The sequence below is a fragment of the Lepisosteus platostomus genome, chromosome 2 (assembly GCF_059453375.1).
Source record: "Lepisosteus platostomus isolate fLepPlt1 chromosome 2, fLepPlt1.hap1, whole genome shotgun sequence".
In the NCBI taxonomy this organism is placed as follows: domain Eukaryota; kingdom Metazoa; phylum Chordata; class Actinopteri; order Semionotiformes; family Lepisosteidae; genus Lepisosteus; species Lepisosteus platostomus.
Window position 1 is genome coordinate 10,570,153 of NC_142612.1, and position 18,448 is coordinate 10,588,600.

An 18,448-nucleotide genomic window follows, 5' to 3' on the forward strand; every position below is an offset into this window, starting at 1 on the left:
CTCACTCGGTGTTTACAATAACAGTGGAGATCATCTAAATTGAAAGGATCAAGACACAGCTCAGATCACAGTAGAACCAATGTTTTTTTTCAAAATTCGTTTAGTAAACAGTTAAAACGTCGAAAGGAACCACAATAAAAGTACATAACAATGAACAAGAATGAGAAAGCTGGCGGTATGAAAGCTGATTCTGATCCCTGCATATTTTAACTATCTGTGCAGCATCTTCACAGTACTAGCTGATGGTAATGTGGATCCGAACTGTTCTCCGAGATTGGAAAAGCCGAAGGCTGTTACGCATTTTACTAGTAATAAGGTCTGGAGAAGATACGCGTACACGTTATGTCAAGGGGTTGCACAACAACAAACCACCTAATGGGCTGAGTCTACCACATAGGCTCCTATAAGACAAAACCAGGCGCTTTGCCATTCAAAAATTGAAGAGGCAGTTTCATACTTTGTGTTTTTGTACCAGTCCACAGGCTTAAAATTGATAAATTGCTTGGAAGCAGAAATCACATATTTCACAATAATCTCCAATTAGTCATAACAAACATATTTTCCTTTCTAAAACATATACGTAAACACAACACGCAGTTCTGAAAATATGTTGTTTGTGTTTGATATCTTAAAAAGCCCGTGATGCTTATTAGTGTCATTTTAACGATCGCCCAAAGATCAAGAACTCACTTTCATTTTTTCTTTGGAAACCTACTGGATGTTGAGAATATAAATGTTAAGTTGAATATGTACTTTTCATTGAAATGCGAGATCTAATGCAACGATACCCGTATTGTATAGCCTGCTTACAATTTGGTTGGAATTATTATGTGTCGAATACTAGAACCTCCGCTTTGTGCTTCGCAGTTCTGAAAAAAAATACAAACGAAAAATAACGGGACATCCTTTTCGTAAGGACAACAATTCAACAGATAATTCAACAGATAATGGGAAAATGGGCATTGTCTAGCGTTGCCTTGTAGACCCTAAAGTCATCTAAGCTCTCCCGCATAAATCCCGGTACTGTACCTTTTCCATCCTGTTTTCAAAGAGAGGAATACGCTCGGCAAGATGTCGAGTTACACACATAATAACCCTATTTTATATAATAAATACAATTACAATACTCTATATACAAATACAATAAAAGTTCCCATAACGTTTGTTCATGGTGCTGCTAAGTGTATCACAGAAGAAGGTATTCATGACGCATATCACATTTCATTCAAAAATGAGAAATTATGTAAAGTGTATCTTTACCTGTCCCTTACATTAAAGGTTTTGTTTGATTTTTCCACAAAGTTTCTTGGAAAACCTAAAGGACGTTCATACCGATGATACGTTTTTAAAATAATATAATATTGCTAATCATCGGAGAAACTGTTATAGCATGGAGAACACAAGCTTTCGTCATATACTTATGTTTAATATAAAATTGCAGTAAAATATAAATTTGAGTGTAATTCTCTTCTTAAAATATAAATCTGCACTATCATATGCACCACACACAACCACGTTATTTCATTCTAACAAATTTATTTTCTCAGTCATCTCTTACGGAATCACTACTCAAATTAAATTACAATCAAATTATCACATCAAAATATACCCTTATTACCTAACAACTGTCCATATCATCAGTTTCTTTTGATTTGTGCTCGTTTGAAAATAATAAAAAAATAAAACAAAAAGACAACGAAAAAGAAGAGAAGACACGTTATACAAGATCTGGGAAAAATAAATTACCGTTTGCAACAGTCCATAGTTATTCTGAATAAAATATTAAAACAAGTCATTTTGATGAAAAATATAAAGTAAATTTTAAGATCAGTATCTGATCTAGTGAATCTATATTGCCGGCTTTTGCAAAGTCTGTTTATTAAAACCTACCAAAAAACACTGCTTGGAAATGGCAGCATCATACATCCACAGCACCCATTCAGTCACACTTGGCAACGGATTTTAGGAGAGGAGAATTTCAGATAAGTGCAGCTGCAGATAATCAGTCTCTTTTTTTTCTCTTTTTTAAAAAATCCATTTATCGGGAACGGTCCACAAAATAAAATACAATCTTCAAAAGACGTGATCTTTTAGATCAAGAAATCGGGGCCAGTGTCTTTAAGAAAATGTTCTTGGGCTAAGAACCCCAATCCTTCTTTGTTGTTGTTGTTGTTGTTGTTGTTGTTGTTGTTTTCTCCTTTTTAAATTATTAAACCATGCAGTCCTCTTCTTTATAACACATCTGAAGCTTTGTGGGTCCGAAATCTTCTTCGATTTGTTGTCAGGTTTTATTTTTATTTTATTTTGTTTGTTTTTTTTGCTCTTGGCTCCTTATCATTTACAGTTCCTTTTTGTTTAGTGCTTTAATGCCTGCTCATGTGGTCTCAAACAAACCAAATACAAAAAATAGATAGAAATATATCATTTCTTACACTTCGTTTTTCGTACTGATGTTGTTAGTGCGCCAAAATTACCTGGTGGAACGAACTTGTAGTTGTCACCCTCTGGTCACTCGGTTGACTCGCATCTTTTAAGTAATCTACTAAAAAATGTCCCTGAAAGAAAGAGCAGACAGAACCTTTTAGGTTAATACATTTGAGGCCCTGGATGCAGTTTATCGTTGCGTCTGGGGTGGGGTTGGGGAGGGGGTTTGTCTTTTCTTTTTTAAAAATATAAAACACATCTGCAGTCTTATTTATATTCCCTCTCACAATCACAGTATAAAATTTTTTGTATTTTTGCTATCTTGTTGATAGTCTGTGTCCTATCTGATAATATATATAAAACATATTATGTTTGCATGTTCTCTATGTCTCACTGAACATTCGTTTGCAGTCCATGGTGGGGGGGCGGTGTATCTGCACTCACATTTCCGACCTGAGAGTACACATCGTCCGGCGTCTGCTGCACTCCTGGGGGGGTCATCCTTTTTTCTTTCTGCCTCCGATTGCAAAACCAGACTCTAACCACTTCTTTTTCCAACTGCAAGCTGTCCGCTAGAGTGGTTATCTCCTGGGCCGAGGGTTTTGGGCATTTCAAGAAGTGGCTCTCCAATGCCCCCTTAACACTCACTTCGATAGAGGTGCGCTTCTTGCGCTTCCTGCCTTGCGCTGCTATCTTGTCGATGCTGGTGGGACTCCCGGTGGACGAGTCGGCTTCCTCCAACCATTTGTTTAGCAATGGCTTGAGCTTGCACATATTTTTGAAACTCAGTTGGAGTGCCTCGAACCTGCAAATTGTGGTCTGGGAGAAGACGTTACCGTACAAGGTGCCAAGAGCTAACCCGACGTCGGCCTGAGTGAACCCCAGCTTGATCCGTCGTTGCTTGAATTGCTTGGCGAACTGCTCCAGGTCGTCGGAGGTCGGTGTGTCCTCATCGGAGTGAGGGTCGTGGCTGTTCACTCCGCCGTGGTGCTGCTGGTGGTGCTGATGCTGATGGTGATGGTGGTGGTGGTGGTTCCCGTGGTCGAGCTCCGGCGTGTCCCCTCGCACTAAACCCGGGTGCACCAAGCTCTGACTCCCAGGCGGCGGGCTCAGCATCCCGTTCACCGTGAACCCCCCGGGCTGGGAGTATATTAGAGACTGCTGCTGCTGTCCCCCGGCTATAGAAGGTATGTGAGAGGCTGTAGTACCCCCCCAAGCCCCTGGGTGACTCTGGTGGGGACCCAGATGAGGGGGCCTGTGGTGCAGCGTCGTCCCCGTGTGTAGATCGTCCCTGCCCGAATTGTTTTTGACGTCCTGCTGCTGCTGGGGACTTCCCGTCATCCCAACGGGGCTCGACGACCAAGGCGATCCGGCTTCCGCCGCTGCCACCGCGGCTGCAGCCGCAGCGGCGGCGGCATGAGGCAGAGTTGTTACCCACTGATGGGCATGGCTCAACATATGGCCCCCGTTGCTTGCCGCCATGGCTCCCTGCATGAAGTCGCTCTGTACCATCTTCGCCGTGGGGTCTCCTCTGTACCCGGCAGAAACCGAGGTAACGGCAGCACTGCCAGGTTGCATGCCACCGCCTCCCGAGTCAGAGTGCACGATCGAGCCAGATGAGAGAATGCTGTTGCTGGGCAGGTAAGGATTGGAAGCGGCAGTGGCCATTCCTTTAACCCTTATGAATAGTCCGTTGATTGTCCCCCCTCCCTCTTCTTTATGTAACTTTTTTTTTTCCCAAGCAGACGGTATTCTATTACATGAATTAAACTTTAAAGGTCCGGGTAGATTTTTGGCTCATACCGTTGGGTTGTATATTTAACAATATTTGTTGTTTTTGGACACAGGCATATACATATGTTGCTCAAATTTTGCATGTAATATTTCTCTATATTTTCTTTGTTGATGTTTAAAAATCCACGTTGAGTTTAGAAGTCAGCAGTTAAAAAAGCCCCTTTCAACCCTGTATAGTCCTTAGAGAAAGTTTTATTTCGTTAAAGTGGAAAGTACAAAAAAAAAGTTTTGCCCGTTGCAAACTTCTAACAGTGATGGATCTTTCGCACTTTTCCTTAAAAATTGCAATCCTTTCTTTTTTAGTTCCTTCTCGTTGAATGGAAAAGCTGTCGGCAAAAGCTCCTGGCTTCTTTTGTAAATTAGCGGCTGAGATTTTCTTTCCTTGTTGTTTTTCCTTTTCTTTTATATTGCAGCAGCCGCTTTCTCTTTGTTCTGTTTTGATGTATTTAAACCTGCAAACCGCTAACTCCAGTTGAAGTACAATCCTGTATTACAGTGAACGACGGTGGTTGATAGCTGGCTTTCTCTCACTCGCCTGCTCTCCCCCTCTCTCTGACAGCTCTCTCTGTCCCTCCCTCAGAGCTCAGGGACACACGAATGTTTACCCTTTGCCAAGCGTGCGCACACCGTCCACATCTTTCCCCCAAATACGAGGAAGTCGAGTGCAAGACTCCCCTTGATTGGCTACCCGCAGCGCGATTGGCAGGTCTCGAAAGCCTGGCTCCAGGCGCGCAGCCCCCCCTTCCGGCCGTTACGATTGGCTGCTTTTTAATTTAGGCAAAAAATAAAAAAAGTCGGTGGAGCTTGGGAAATCTGTCCCTGATCCTTTAACTCTTAATGAACTGCAAGGGAAAGTAAGTAACCTTTGCCAAAAGTAATTCGTTGTGAACGTTGGCAATAAATATCAACACATCGCCGGCGTCTTTTTGTTGATAGAAGGACAGCTTGCATTTGCATATATAACAAGAAGAACACATCTCCGCATAGCAAAGAATTGTAAGCGCACAAATGTAGTATATTTAAGAAAATAAATTAACGTTCATTTTGTTTGCTAAACATGTTTCTACTTCATGTAACGAAACATTGTCAAGGGTTCCCCCGTATGTAATGAACTCAGTGTTATGCAGAGCTGAAATGCGAAGTCAGTAAAAACACTGGTGTTTATGTATATAAAGGTTATATTTATTGCTAAAGATTTAATGTCAATTTTGATTAATTACGAAAAATATTGCATTTATAAAGGATACTGGAGGAATTTCCTACATATCAAATGCTAATGAGTTAAAAAAAAGGTTGTGGCCTTTTAGGAGTTAACACAGAATAAAGGGGTTTGAGAGATGCTTCCAAGCGGAAATGCAGCACACAGGCAACCTCAGTGAACCACGAAAAAAGAGAAAGTGGCAACCAAAACAAGGGCAAATTGAGCAGTCCTTCGGGGATTTGCAAGGAAACAACCCCAGCGTTTGCTTATACGAAGGCACCCACGAATGTCAAATCTAGATACAGAAATAGAACATTCTGATTGTAGAGATAGGAGCGCCATGCCACATAACCTTCGTAATTTATAGGTGTTTTTAAAAGTGTAAATGAGTACATGAACTTGGGCATATCCCCCCATTTAAAGTAGGCAGTATTTGCGTGATGGACAAACTAACACGAGGCTTAGTGAATTTATTTAGGAATCAATCCAGTTTTTGCTTGCACGCTAGAGTGGTATTCTCACTTTCAGTGCAGGGTATAAATGCTACATCTACAGGTCATGGCCAGGCCGGTGACCAGACCTTATATTATTCTAAATCTATATTATCCTAATATATCACTTTAAAATATATATCTCCTATATATATATTAAACTTGAGGATCAAACACAGATTTCATTGATTAAAAAACGCAGATATCCAGGTGCAGACGTTTGAATAGTGAGTGCCAGAACCCCATGTTTTCCTTCCCAGCAGATTTTGCTTGGATCAGGCTCAAAAACCAAGCGAGTCTCGTGGTTTTGTTTACATTGAATGGGGAGGATAGGAACGGTGCCATGGGGCCGTCTTTCATTAATATACAGTGAGGATTTTGTCTAAATTACTGCTATGCATTTCACAGTGCACGCTTTCAAAGGGCGTCTCATGTGGCCCGCTGAAACGTGAGAGCGCCGCTGTATAAAGAGAAGTCACTTTTCTTCCAAAACAGTTAAAAGGAAAAACAAGAAAAAAAAAAAGAAAAATGTTCATGTTTTCAAGTTTTGCCTTTCTTTTTTGGTTTTGTTTTGGTGTTTTTGTCCCCGCATCCCGCTGTGGAGTTCATTTGTTTTGTATGCAAAAAAGAGAAAAAAAAAATCCCGAAGTATAACAAGAGACGAACAGTTAGTGCTGATTTTCATTTGCATAAATTTTCATATATTTTAGTGAAAATAATAGACGAGCGGAGGAGAGCACTGCTCAGTTGAGTCAGTGCAAAGGAAAATCATTAGGAAGGATCCTTTCGTGGGAGAGGAGAAAGAGAAATTCGATCATTAAATTCAACAAAATAGAAATCAAACATTGATTTTCTGTGTATTCTGGGATTTTCAGATGGTAAGTGAATGCATTACTCTGCCTTTAAACGTGTTCTTCTTAGAGTTAAATTGTCGATTGAGAAAAAAGGAAAAAACACTTTAAGCACCAATGTTTATTGCATAAAAGCAGACTACATGCATAATTTTGTGCGCGTATACATATATACCATAAAGAGGAATTAAAGCGATGTATCTTTATTTGGGTATATAGATTTGAATCTCTGTGCCATTTGAAGCATTTTTGGGAAAATAGTCTTAAAACGGTGATGTAATATAGACACAAAATAATTTTTGCTTTTGCAAACCTAAAAACAATCAAATCTTTGTATAGGATTTCATTTATAACCTCTGGTTTATGAACAGTGAACAGACGGTTAAGCAGAGCGGTTCTGTAGTGAATGTCCACCGCAGAAAGCACAATCAATCAAAACTAACCAGGATACCCTTTGGTTTTATTTTCTCGAAGAGTCGCGTAGAAGTGGATTTCTAGTAGTTTACGTATCCTGATTCCTCGCCATAAAACAGCTTCACTTTAATATGTTTGTACGAGAATTGAGAATTGAGAAATGAGAAGTAGCACCAACGGTAATGTTCACAAAATAACATCCGTGTGCATACTCCTACAGCAAAGGTAACAACACTTAAAAGTAACGACGCCTACTACTAACAGCAGTAGTGTTGGAAGTGTAACTGAGCACTTACCAGTAGAAAAAATAGAATAAAATTGCGCGTTGCTTAAAGCTAACAGTATTTCACGAAATTACGTTTTTGTGATTTTATATCATAAATACAACCTATGTAATGAATGAAAATCTCCAGAAAGTGTAGCTTCTATTTATCACTAACATATAATGTCATATTTACAAATATTTAGAATTTATTCATTTATGTGTTTGTGTACTTCCACACCGTGCACTTTGTAGTTGATTTTGAATTTGTTCGCTGTGTTTTCTCACGGGTTAACTTTATCTGCCCCTATTGGAACAGATGCCACATAGAGCTGCTCCCTGAAGATCATTTGTTTCCTTGATGGGGAACATTTCTGAGCCCAGCATTTTGGTTGCCATGGTGAACTGAATAAAAGAAGGAACACTAGTCACATTAAGCTATATGTTTGTGCACTGGACTTGAGAATAAAGGGCTTCTAGTTTAGCCAAGATGATCTCGCAAGGAAGCCAAACTAACAACTCGGGCCTTCCATGACATAACCTATTATTTTATCATGGACATTTAAATTTATTTTAAAACCGTTAATGGTAGTCTATTAATTTATACATTTTACGCGAGTTGTTGTTTTTTTTTTACAAAACCCCAAATAACTTTGCAGTTTAATTGGAGTTAACAAAGAAAAACATATCAGACCAGCAGGGGTCGCGCTTATTCGTGCGCGCAACTTTGGTAAGTACTACCCTATGCACAGCTACCGAAAGGATTTTAGAATTTTCTTGAGCCTAAAAAGACAGAGAAGAAAATAATTAAATAAAATATTAACAGTCACCCTTCTCCTTTCAAACACGTATTTTGAAATGGATGAAAAATTATCCTATTCCCCAATGTAATTTGCCGAATTTTTGTTAATACATAGTGGATCTTAACTTCCAACGTATGCGGTTAGATGGTTCCAAAGGCAGTTACTGTATTATTAATTGCTGTTTTACCTTTGCAGTGAAACATGGTTTAATATGGCATCAGTGAAATCTTGATAGGCTGGATTGTTTTAGTGAAAGCATATGGTTTTAGTTAAGAGAGTTCAGGTTTCTTTTTTAGAACAGGGAAGAATAATACTCCTTAAAACGTGGCTTAATTCATCTCCCAGTTTTTCTGATTTTGTATGAAGGTATTCAACGTCAGCGCACCAATTCGTTTTTTTTAAAGAAAGTGCTCTAGAACAAATAGGATTTGTCTCTCCTCAAAGACTGCTAAAAGATTAGCAAGAAATTTTGTAGCCTATGCAAAGTGTAAACGAAGTATTAAAAGTGACCCACTGTCATAACCCATCTTAATTTTCTGCAGAAATAATGTTTTATGATTTTTTTTCCCCCGTGGAGCCTTATTAAAATAGAAACCAATCTGACATTTGTTTTTGTATTTAACTTATTTAAATCATATGATTTGCATGCAATGTTCGCTTTGGGTACACTTTCGAAGTTTGTATATGACTATATACTGTATGTATAGTCATGCATATGTATATTGTATATGATGTTAGGTACATAGGCATTGTATCTAACTGCTATGTGAAAGAGAGAGGTTAATATGAATAAATACTTCATTCTTATTATTTTATAGTTAGAAACTGTGTGGAAGATTTCTAAATTGTATATAGGTTGACTAAATTAGACTGCTTTTACACAAACACGTTTTCCTTCTCTATAGTTGTACAGAACTGGTGAATCAAATGTTTGCATTTTGTATTTAAAATAATACCGTTTTTACTTGCCACCACATGTACCCTTTTCTCATAATATTAATAATATTGATCTTTGAGAAAACGAAGATGATATGATGATGCATCTATCAATGTATTGCTCAGACGAACATTTTTTATAATACCTTTTATGACACTGCAGTTCCTCCACATTTCCCTTTCCCGAAAAGACGCAGAAAAATAGATTTAATCGAATCTGTATCTCCCAATGCTTTAAAGTAACCGATTGCAAACGCTGCGCTACAAGAGCAGAACTGTTCTTCAGGATCGAAAACTTCTTTGCCTTTTATTACCAAAGGCTTTTAATTGAATGTCATCATCAGTGTCCCACCCAGTGTCTCAACGCCGTGCGCTTGGTAATGATGTAATGAAATATCCCAGGCCGTTCACACGCACCTTTACTTATTTCTTTAGACGGTGAAGTACAGTGAGCATTGTTAAAGTAAGACGCACTTTAGTGGGACATCCAATTTAAAAGTTCAACGACTTATTTTGAAATGCAGACATACACGATCTTTCACACTAACATTAACAGGATATCGTAAATGAATGAGCTCCATGTTTTATTTTATTAAACGGAAGGAGAATGTATATATCACTCTTTGATTGGGTTTTACAGTTAGTACAATTTCATGGAAGAAAAATGAAAAGCAAAATCAAGTACTGAGTCGCTGGAAGCAACTCGCTATGTCATCACGTCATTACAAACGATGTTAATAGCTACGTGGAGTCAACAAAAAGTTTGAAAGGGCTTTGTCCTGATATGTTTGATTATATTACTAATTCCTCCAAAACTCCAGAAATGTGATCAGAAGCGTCAAAAAACAAATAAATACCAAATACCTAGTCATTCAACAGCTACTGACATATATCTTTTAAAATTTTCTTTCCTTTGAAGATCCAGGTCAAATAAGTAAAATTAAATGAATTAATCGTAAATTCCTAATACACTAAGTCTGATGTTATTTAAAAAACATTAATCATTACCACACAAGTTTTAATTACAGTTACAGAATGCATAATTTATCCTGTTCACTTGGTCCAAGTATATGCAAATCGTTAAACACGTTAATAACGTGTTCTTCTTACATCCAAGGCTAACCCTAATAAAATTAATTTAGAACAGTTTGTAACTTCGTACCGTTTATGCGTAATGTATCCATTTAATTAAAGCAAAGTCTTAGTAATGTCGTATATATAATTAAGATTCTCCGTTTTTACTGTGTAAGGCTTATGAGATAGCCTAGTTCGACAAGTGGAAAGATTATACACAAGCAGTTTTGAGAACTATGTAGCCCAGTTTTTGATAAATAAACTTATTTCATTTTTGGAAATAGTTTTCAAGATGTTTGGTAAGCAATGTTTCTTAAGCTCCATTACCTAGTATTCCTTCTATTAATAATTAATACTGTTCTTAGTATTAAGGTTTATCTGAAACAATATACTATTGGAAGCCTGTGTATTTTATGTATTATCTGATTTTAAATTCTACAATGTTTATAATAAATGTAAACTATCCCTTGCTAATTACTTTTCTTTTTATTTGAAATCAATATATGATTTTTACAAATCATACAAGTAGATAGACTTTGAAGTATTCATACACAGTAGCTTGGCACATTTTATTGTATGTATCTTATTTACGTATCATTACACTGAAAAAAAGAAATGTATGCTATAAATCAGATTATTTTATCCTAAGCTACTTCCCCTTGTTGATTCTGGATTCAAATATAGATATAGATATAGACATAGACGAAGATATGTAACTTTTATTAAAATTACAGACCAAATATGTGAAACAAGCTTTATGTATCTTTGTGAATGCTTCAGTTGTTTTATTATGATGTGAGATTTTTAAATAAATCTGTGAAGGAATAGGAATCTGTGAAGCAACAGCACAGAATCTCCAGATTTCGGAACTCCACGACATTATAAGAACTGTAATAATTCATTACACTTGTGACATTTTCTCTTTAAAAACAATGGCTGGCTCATATGTGTAGAAAAAATGAATTAGGGGGGTTTTGTTTTCCTGGACGTTTTCATGTGTTTTTAGTTACATTGTGCAAATTTGTCTGTTATTAAATACGGCGAAGAGTGGTCTTGTTGAGCAGGTAGCACGGATGCAATAAAATGCACTTTTCGAACTATTTTTTCATCACTTTGATTTCCAAGGCTTTTTGAGAAGAGGACTGATGCAAAAGAGACTTTCTGCAGGTTTAAGGGCTTCAGTGTTTTGTTAAAGTGGATTATTTAGAAGAGTGGTATTGAATGAGAATTGATCTGGAGGCTCTCTCTCATCAGATGGCATGGGGTGTTCATATACATGCACATACATATCACATATAATGTTATAAAAGTCTAGCTAGCAAATAGAGAAATGTTTTTGTTTTTAACAATAGCCTCAGCTTTTGTCCTGCAGACACACACAAATGTGAACATAAGGAATAAAAAAACCCTCCTTCATTACAAAGCTTAAAAAAGAAAAAAATAGCTGGTACCCCCATTTGATAAAATGTATCCATTGTGTTAAAAACCTGGGTGCAGATTGCAATAGTGGCTGCTTTGTTTTTGTTTGTCAAACAGGGCTGTTCTCTTGGGAGAGGGGCATGTGGCACATCCCAGCCCAGGATTACATTAATCAAAGTATTTATTTCCCCAGGGATTCCTAACACAAATCAGACTAAATCCTAATAAAATTGGATCGTGGGGGAAACTGAACACCTCAAGTAACCTCCTCTTATTCTAATAAAAATATCAACATTTACTACCACTTCTGCAACATTATTGTCTTACGCCGTGCCCTAAACCCATTGTACTTGTGTTTTAAGTTCTCCTTGACCAGAGACACAAAAGAAACCAACCAATATGTGGCTGACACAACCAAGAGCTTGCCACTATGAACCTGTCTAAGACTAGAGAATGAAGGACTGGGGAAACTTAATCTCTCAATGAGATAAAAATCCATTTAGGTGGAATTATTTTTTAAGATTGTTTGGGTTAAACAAAACAATGACGTGGCATTGTGGAGAATGCGAGGAAAAATTACAACATAGAGAAAATAACAGCACATGCTTTAAAAAGAATAATGTAATGCACATCCTGCCAATGCTATAAATCTGTGGATGTTCTGCTATAAAGAAGACTGTGCCTGTGCAATAAATACTTAAGACAATACATTGCCTATTACAGGTAATGCAAGTAAAATAATGGAGCTGTAATTTTTCTTATGTTTGATTTTGTAATACAAGCTGTGCTGTTTAATAGTCATTAGTTTAAATGGGTAGAAAATAAACAGTTTAGTACGTTACACTGAAGTACAAATTCCTTTATGCTGTATTCCTTACAATGGAAGAAAAGTAATGGCTTTATGTTTTTTTAGAAATACTGTAGGAATCACACTTAGGAAATTTGAGAAGTGTGTAGATATATGAAAGCACTGCACGAACCTGCCTTATAACGGAACATTTTTATAACTAACCACATTACACAGATTAAAAAGTTGTGACGTTCAATGATGTGTTAAGTTTTCTAAAGAAGCAGATTCAGTACCTCATGGATGTTGAGAAATATATTGAGAATTTATTGCCTTTGTTTAGAACTAAAATGAAATCTTGTAAGTGTCTCATGGTCAAAAAGTTTCAAAGAGTATCTTATAAACACAATCCAAGAGAATATGACCTAAGCAATACAATTTGAAATCTATTTCTTACAATTAATGTATAAGAAAACACTAAGGATATTATAGCAGTCAGACTTATCTATATCATAAGATTTTCGAATTTTACGCAAAAGTAGGGTGTTATGGTAATTGTTTTTCATTTTACTTATAAAAATATATACAGAATTATATATGTTTAGCAGCCACCCTTAACTGCTTTCCATTACTCTGTTTGGCTTATGTTGTTAGCAGCATTTTTTATCATGAGTGTGGTCACGTCTGCATCTGGGAAATCTTGATTTATATGTTCATTAAATGTAGAACACTTATGTTTTTCTGCCTGTTTCCTGGAGACAGACCTATTTGCGCATAAACGAGCTCGCCCTATACATGTCTTATTCTTAAGGAAACTACAGTGTTTGTGCACGTTCATTTTACCTTGGCTCAACATTGTTAGACTTTATATTTCTTTCTAACAACCTTTCAGCTCATTTGCCCTTTGTAAATAATATTACATTGGCTTTTTGGTGCCGGCATGGAACATTGAAATGCACCAAATGCCCACTGTGTTATGATTACTCACCGATGACTGGCAGTCGGCCTTTTTGTAAAATGGAGCTTGAAAAAGGGAACGATCCAGAATTGACATTTGCATGTACAAGATGAAACAGTAAAACATGTAATGGAATACTTATTTCATCTTTGAAATTGCTAGAAGTGCAATATCTGGAAATAGCCACGTGGAGTTGAGTGCTTTTACAAATAAAGGAGAAGGACAACAATACATAGACAGTTTTGTTGACTAGGTAAGACAATCATGTTTTTAAATTAGGCATTCAATAATAAGATCATCTCCGCGTCTCATGTCACAGTCTGGTGTTTTGTACATAATACAAGTATGTCCATTTTAATCAAATTAGATATAACAAATATATTTGTATTCATTTGTTTAGATTGATCAGATGTTAACCCAGTTAGTCTACTAACTATCATACTCCTAATAATTTTGGTTTAATTATGAATTTGTTAGTTCTAAATGTATTTAGCAGACAAACCCTCTAAGGATTCTCAAAATTATTGTATGTACAACAAAGTATTAATCATTTTAGATATGTACATGATAAACATGCTTAAATAAGAATGCATGCTACTGTATATGGATATGAAATGTGGAAAGTCTTAATGCCACTTATAACATAGGAAGTACTCTCCCCATGCACTTCAAATGAATGTAACTTGAGCAGCTCCATAATACATGAGTCAAATGCTATAGACTCTATATTATCTGCATTACGAAAAACAAGGTATTCAATAAATACAAGCATTCACATACACATTAAAATGTCATTAATTTGTTTCTGACTCAAGCTGCTTTTTAAAATAGAGTTAAAAAACTGAAATGGGCAATTAATAATCATTTCAAAACATTAAAAATGAAACTAATATTTCAGATTAAAAGAAACCATTTGGCAGTGAATATGGAATTCCTGAGATCTGGTGGTGTTAAAAATAGTTTACCAAGAAGATACTCTTAAATACCTACTTAACAATGAACTGTCTGGATGACTGTTCGTGAAAATGTGGGAAATGCAATGAGAGTTTTATGATGTGTAACATTAAGTGAGGAAAGCAGGCTGAAGAAAGTTGCATCTTAACATTTTGTAAAACATGCCATCTATCACCTGTAAAGAGGGGAGTATTTATTTAAAACTTCAAACATTTTGGTGACTGTAAATAAAACAAGAATGCAACTACATATGCACATTTTTGCCTTCTTATCAAAATGCCATCTACAACATCAGTACTTTTACCAATATTGAAACATTGAGAAAAAGCATAACTAAAATACAAAAAAGAGCTTTTTAAAGTTATTATTGAACCTAAAAACTATTTTCCCTTTTTCCTCCTTCATAGTTTTCTAACTTTAATATGTCATGAAGTCATAAGGTCAGCAATCAGATACCGATGAACTTTTGCATTCTTCGATAAACTTGAAATCATGTTTTCAAGTTTCACCTTGTGAGTGGTATATGCTTAATGACCATTGGAGAACAACTCATTCTAGATTAAAATACATCTAGTTTGAATTAAGATACATCTTACTCTGTACAGAATTGCAAAGTGTATTACTCCTGATGTTATTTTACATAATCTATTTTAATGTATCCTCTAGAGATACAGAATGAAGATTAATTTTGTACAGTGGACATATGCTGCTTGCATGATTTTTGTTATTTCTCCTTATAATATATTAAGATAAACTAAAAACTTGACATGTACTATCTTCTTTAAGAGGCTGTGTAATTGTGAAAGTAACATATATGTTTCAAATTTGATTAAGTGGAAAATAGCAAAGGAATGAATTCATTTTTCTTCTTCCTTGGATACGTACAGTATAATATTAACACATAATATGATCGTTTCAGCATACGATAGTAATAGTAATGTACTAAGAAACAATTTTTTTGCACATATTAACAAATTAAAGTGGCAGTTAAATATCAATATTAGTCCTATGAATGATAAAACTAAAACCCATCAATAACATGCTTTGTTCTTTTTGAATCTATTGTTTTGAAACTATTAAATCTAAATAGCTACAATATTCATTTTTTTCTGTCAACACAATGCTGGTACCATAATGATTGAGGGGACGTATGTTTATGAAATTAAAATTAACAGGAAGGAATATCATTTTTTGTATTTTTACCAATTTGCATGATTAGTAGTAATGCCAAGATGCATATGCAGTTTTGTGTAGTTCTGGTAATGATATGTTGCTAATTGTTTAAATTTTGATTCTTGCTCCAACAGGAATAACTCATATGCTACTCAGCATCACCCTTGAAGCAAGCTCCAAAACCAGGTATTGCATCTGAAGGAGAATGGACACAATCTAGAGAGTTTTGCCCATCTTCTGTTTTTTTTCTAAGAAGGAAAGTGCTTTACTGCTTGAATATTGATGCTGCAGGCTGTTTTCTTTGGTAGACTATAAAGATATGCAAATGCAGTTGTTAAAATGAAAAAAAGGAGTAGTACATTTTGTGTTTTTATTTCTCATAGTAACAGTTCATTATGTGAAGGGCTTCAGGATTTGCTGTTGTGTTTTATTGCCTAATCTTGTTTTGTAGGAGCTAGAATTGAGCTGTGCAGGTACAGTAGGAAGCAGGAAATTAAACATATTTCAAAACTTTGGCTTGAAATTCTTGGAGTTCAGCTAAAAATGGGAACAAAAGCATCTGCAATCTTTTAAACATTTGTAACATGTTGCCAAACAAATGTACATCTAATTTGTATATATTGCATAAACTTTAAATAAAAAAAAACAGGAGCTTGGATTTCTTATACCCTTGAAATTTCATTCATATTGTATCCATTTTGGTAGCGATTACCAGCACCCCATAAACTGATTGTTAAAAGGACTAAATTAAAGGTTTATACCAGTTTGAGTGGCTTAAAAGTTTACCGGTGCCATTAAAAACTTTACTAGGCTTCCTCTGCATGATAAATAGGCCTTCCAGAAAAAAAAACGGTATTAAGAAAGAATTAGCATAACAGGAAAAGCATTAACCGACCTACGCACTTCCCAGCATGCTAGTATTTAATGAACGCACCCCTGGACTTGTGATGAAAAATATACTGTAAAAACACAAGTATTGCTCTTCTTGAATATGGACAAATTCAAGTGGCATTTTGGATTTAGTATTAGCGCACCATGCAAGTATAATTTTTCTTCTCATAATGAAACAAGAAATTATTACACAAAAATGTCTGTCAGCTTTTGATATCTTTTTTATATCTTTCTTGTACTATTCTGTATCTCACCTTGCCCAGGCATTTCAGAATCATAATTTCTGGACATGTACGTGTATATACAGGTATATGCAGGTATATAAACTGTACATGATGATAATGCAGAGTCAATTTCTTCATGTTGTACCATTCCTTGTATTCCTGTCATCTGACAAGAAGAAATATCACAGATGTTCCTTCATCTGACTTCTTCAAAATGTAAACACTTTTTAGACATATTTTCACTGGAATCAACAGTGCCTACTCAGTTCTGTGAAAGTGAGCACACTAGAATATGAAATAAGAAGCCATAAATGAAATAACTGCCAATTTGGTTGCCTACTGTATGTACTTGTCTGGGTAAAAAATTCAAAATGCTGAACATTTTGTTAAGATTATTGATCGGTTTATATCTAAAAAATAAAGTGTAAATTAGAATTCAGTTCAAAATGATTAGATCACAGTGTCAATTAGTTTATTCTGCATTATTCAACATATTTTGAAAAAGACTTAGAATCACTTGACCATTTCCAGAAATAGGTATTTCCAGCAAACATATTGCAGAGAGAAGTTTTTTTTAAAAAGTAAAACTATGAAAGTAGGGATGAAATAAAATTATAAACTAAATGTACTGGCTAACTAACTAAGGTAAGTTGATTCTCGTTGTTGACATAAAGACATTTCGTTTCCAGGTGAAGAGTGATGTAAGTAATATATGAAACAAAGTTACATTTTACTTTTGTGTAGTGCCACTGTATTATTTTCTTCTGAACTATTCAAATATTATCTATCAAAATGAATGCATAAAATAATTAAATTATTTATCTTTATCAACATAATGCTTTTAAACATAATTCTAACACATTCAAGTAACCACTATAAAGCTGCTTCATTACAACAGTCTTACCATGTTTTAGTCTGATCTTGTCTGATCTCAGAAGCTAAGCAAAACTGGGCTTGGTCAGTACTGTGATGGGAAGCCCCTTAAGAAAAAAGTTGCTCCTGTAAGGGTGCCACTGACAGGGGGCATTATGATCTAACACCAAGGCCCTGAGTGCTTGGTCATTAAAATCATAAGACATGCTTTTATAAATAAGGATGTTAACGTGCTGTCTTGTTTAAATTCTTGGACTGGAACAATGTGGCCTACCTAAAGCAATTGTTTTAGTTGTAGGATAATTTACATTTACAAATCTTTAATATTCACCATAGAACAATAAGAAATGTGGTTGCTTTTCAGTTTCAATGTTCACAGTGAGCCTCCTTCTCTCAATACGCAATTCAGTACTTAAACTGTTCTCATGAAAATAGCTTCTCAAAGGACTTGTTAAAGTTATCAGCCTGGAAGAATATGGAGGAAGGAAATCAATATGATGAGAGATGATAGTAGATCTTTCCATGTTCTCCAGATTTTCAAACTCTTTGCATTGGATTTTATGTTGCTTAGTCACAATAGGAAATATCTAATAGCATAAGGTGAAAAAATAAAAAAAGCACACAGAACATATAGCACCTATATATGAGAATATGCAACAAGCAGGAAATAAATAAATGCAAATGATATAAGCTGCCTGTTTATGTTATTATCTGAAGCAAAAACATCCAGTTCAGTCTCATTTCATAAAGGTGTGTCGTTTTTAAAGCTTTGAAACACGTGAAATGTTTTATTCCAGGAATGCTTAAAGGAAAAAAAGGGAATTAATTTTAAATTCAAAAGAGTTTCAGAATCAACACTGTTTCCTCATAACATTCGGTGTTTCGTTTCTGCCCCAAATGTTAATTGTCAAGTTTGATC

The 18,448-nt window shown here is 35.6% G+C and overlaps 1 protein-coding gene and 1 long non-coding RNA gene across 2 annotated transcripts; one reads left to right on the forward strand and one right to left on the reverse strand.

The window, feature by feature from the left end:
* Positions 1 to 1,079: 1,079 nt before the first annotated feature.
* Positions 1,080 to 4,879, reverse strand: LOC148675902 (POU domain, class 3, transcription factor 3-B). The gene is made up of 2 exons (XM_088597583.1): positions 2,869 to 4,879; positions 1,080 to 2,555 (listed from the first exon to the last, which is right to left on the reverse strand). Exons 1-2 carry the CDS (start codon positions 4,090 to 4,092, stop codon positions 2,457 to 2,459), a joined length of 1,323 nt encoding a protein of 440 aa, XP_088453709.1. The 5' UTR covers positions 4,093 to 4,879; the 3' UTR covers positions 1,080 to 2,456.
* A 1,337-nt stretch (positions 4,880 to 6,216) lies between these two features.
* LOC148675903 (uncharacterized) lies at positions 6,217 to 17,162 on the forward strand. Its single transcript, XR_015925074.1, has 2 exons — positions 6,217 to 6,788; positions 15,676 to 17,162. It is a non-coding gene; the product is annotated as an uncharacterized LOC148675903 (long non-coding RNA).
* Positions 17,163 to 18,448: the final 1,286 nt, after the last annotated feature.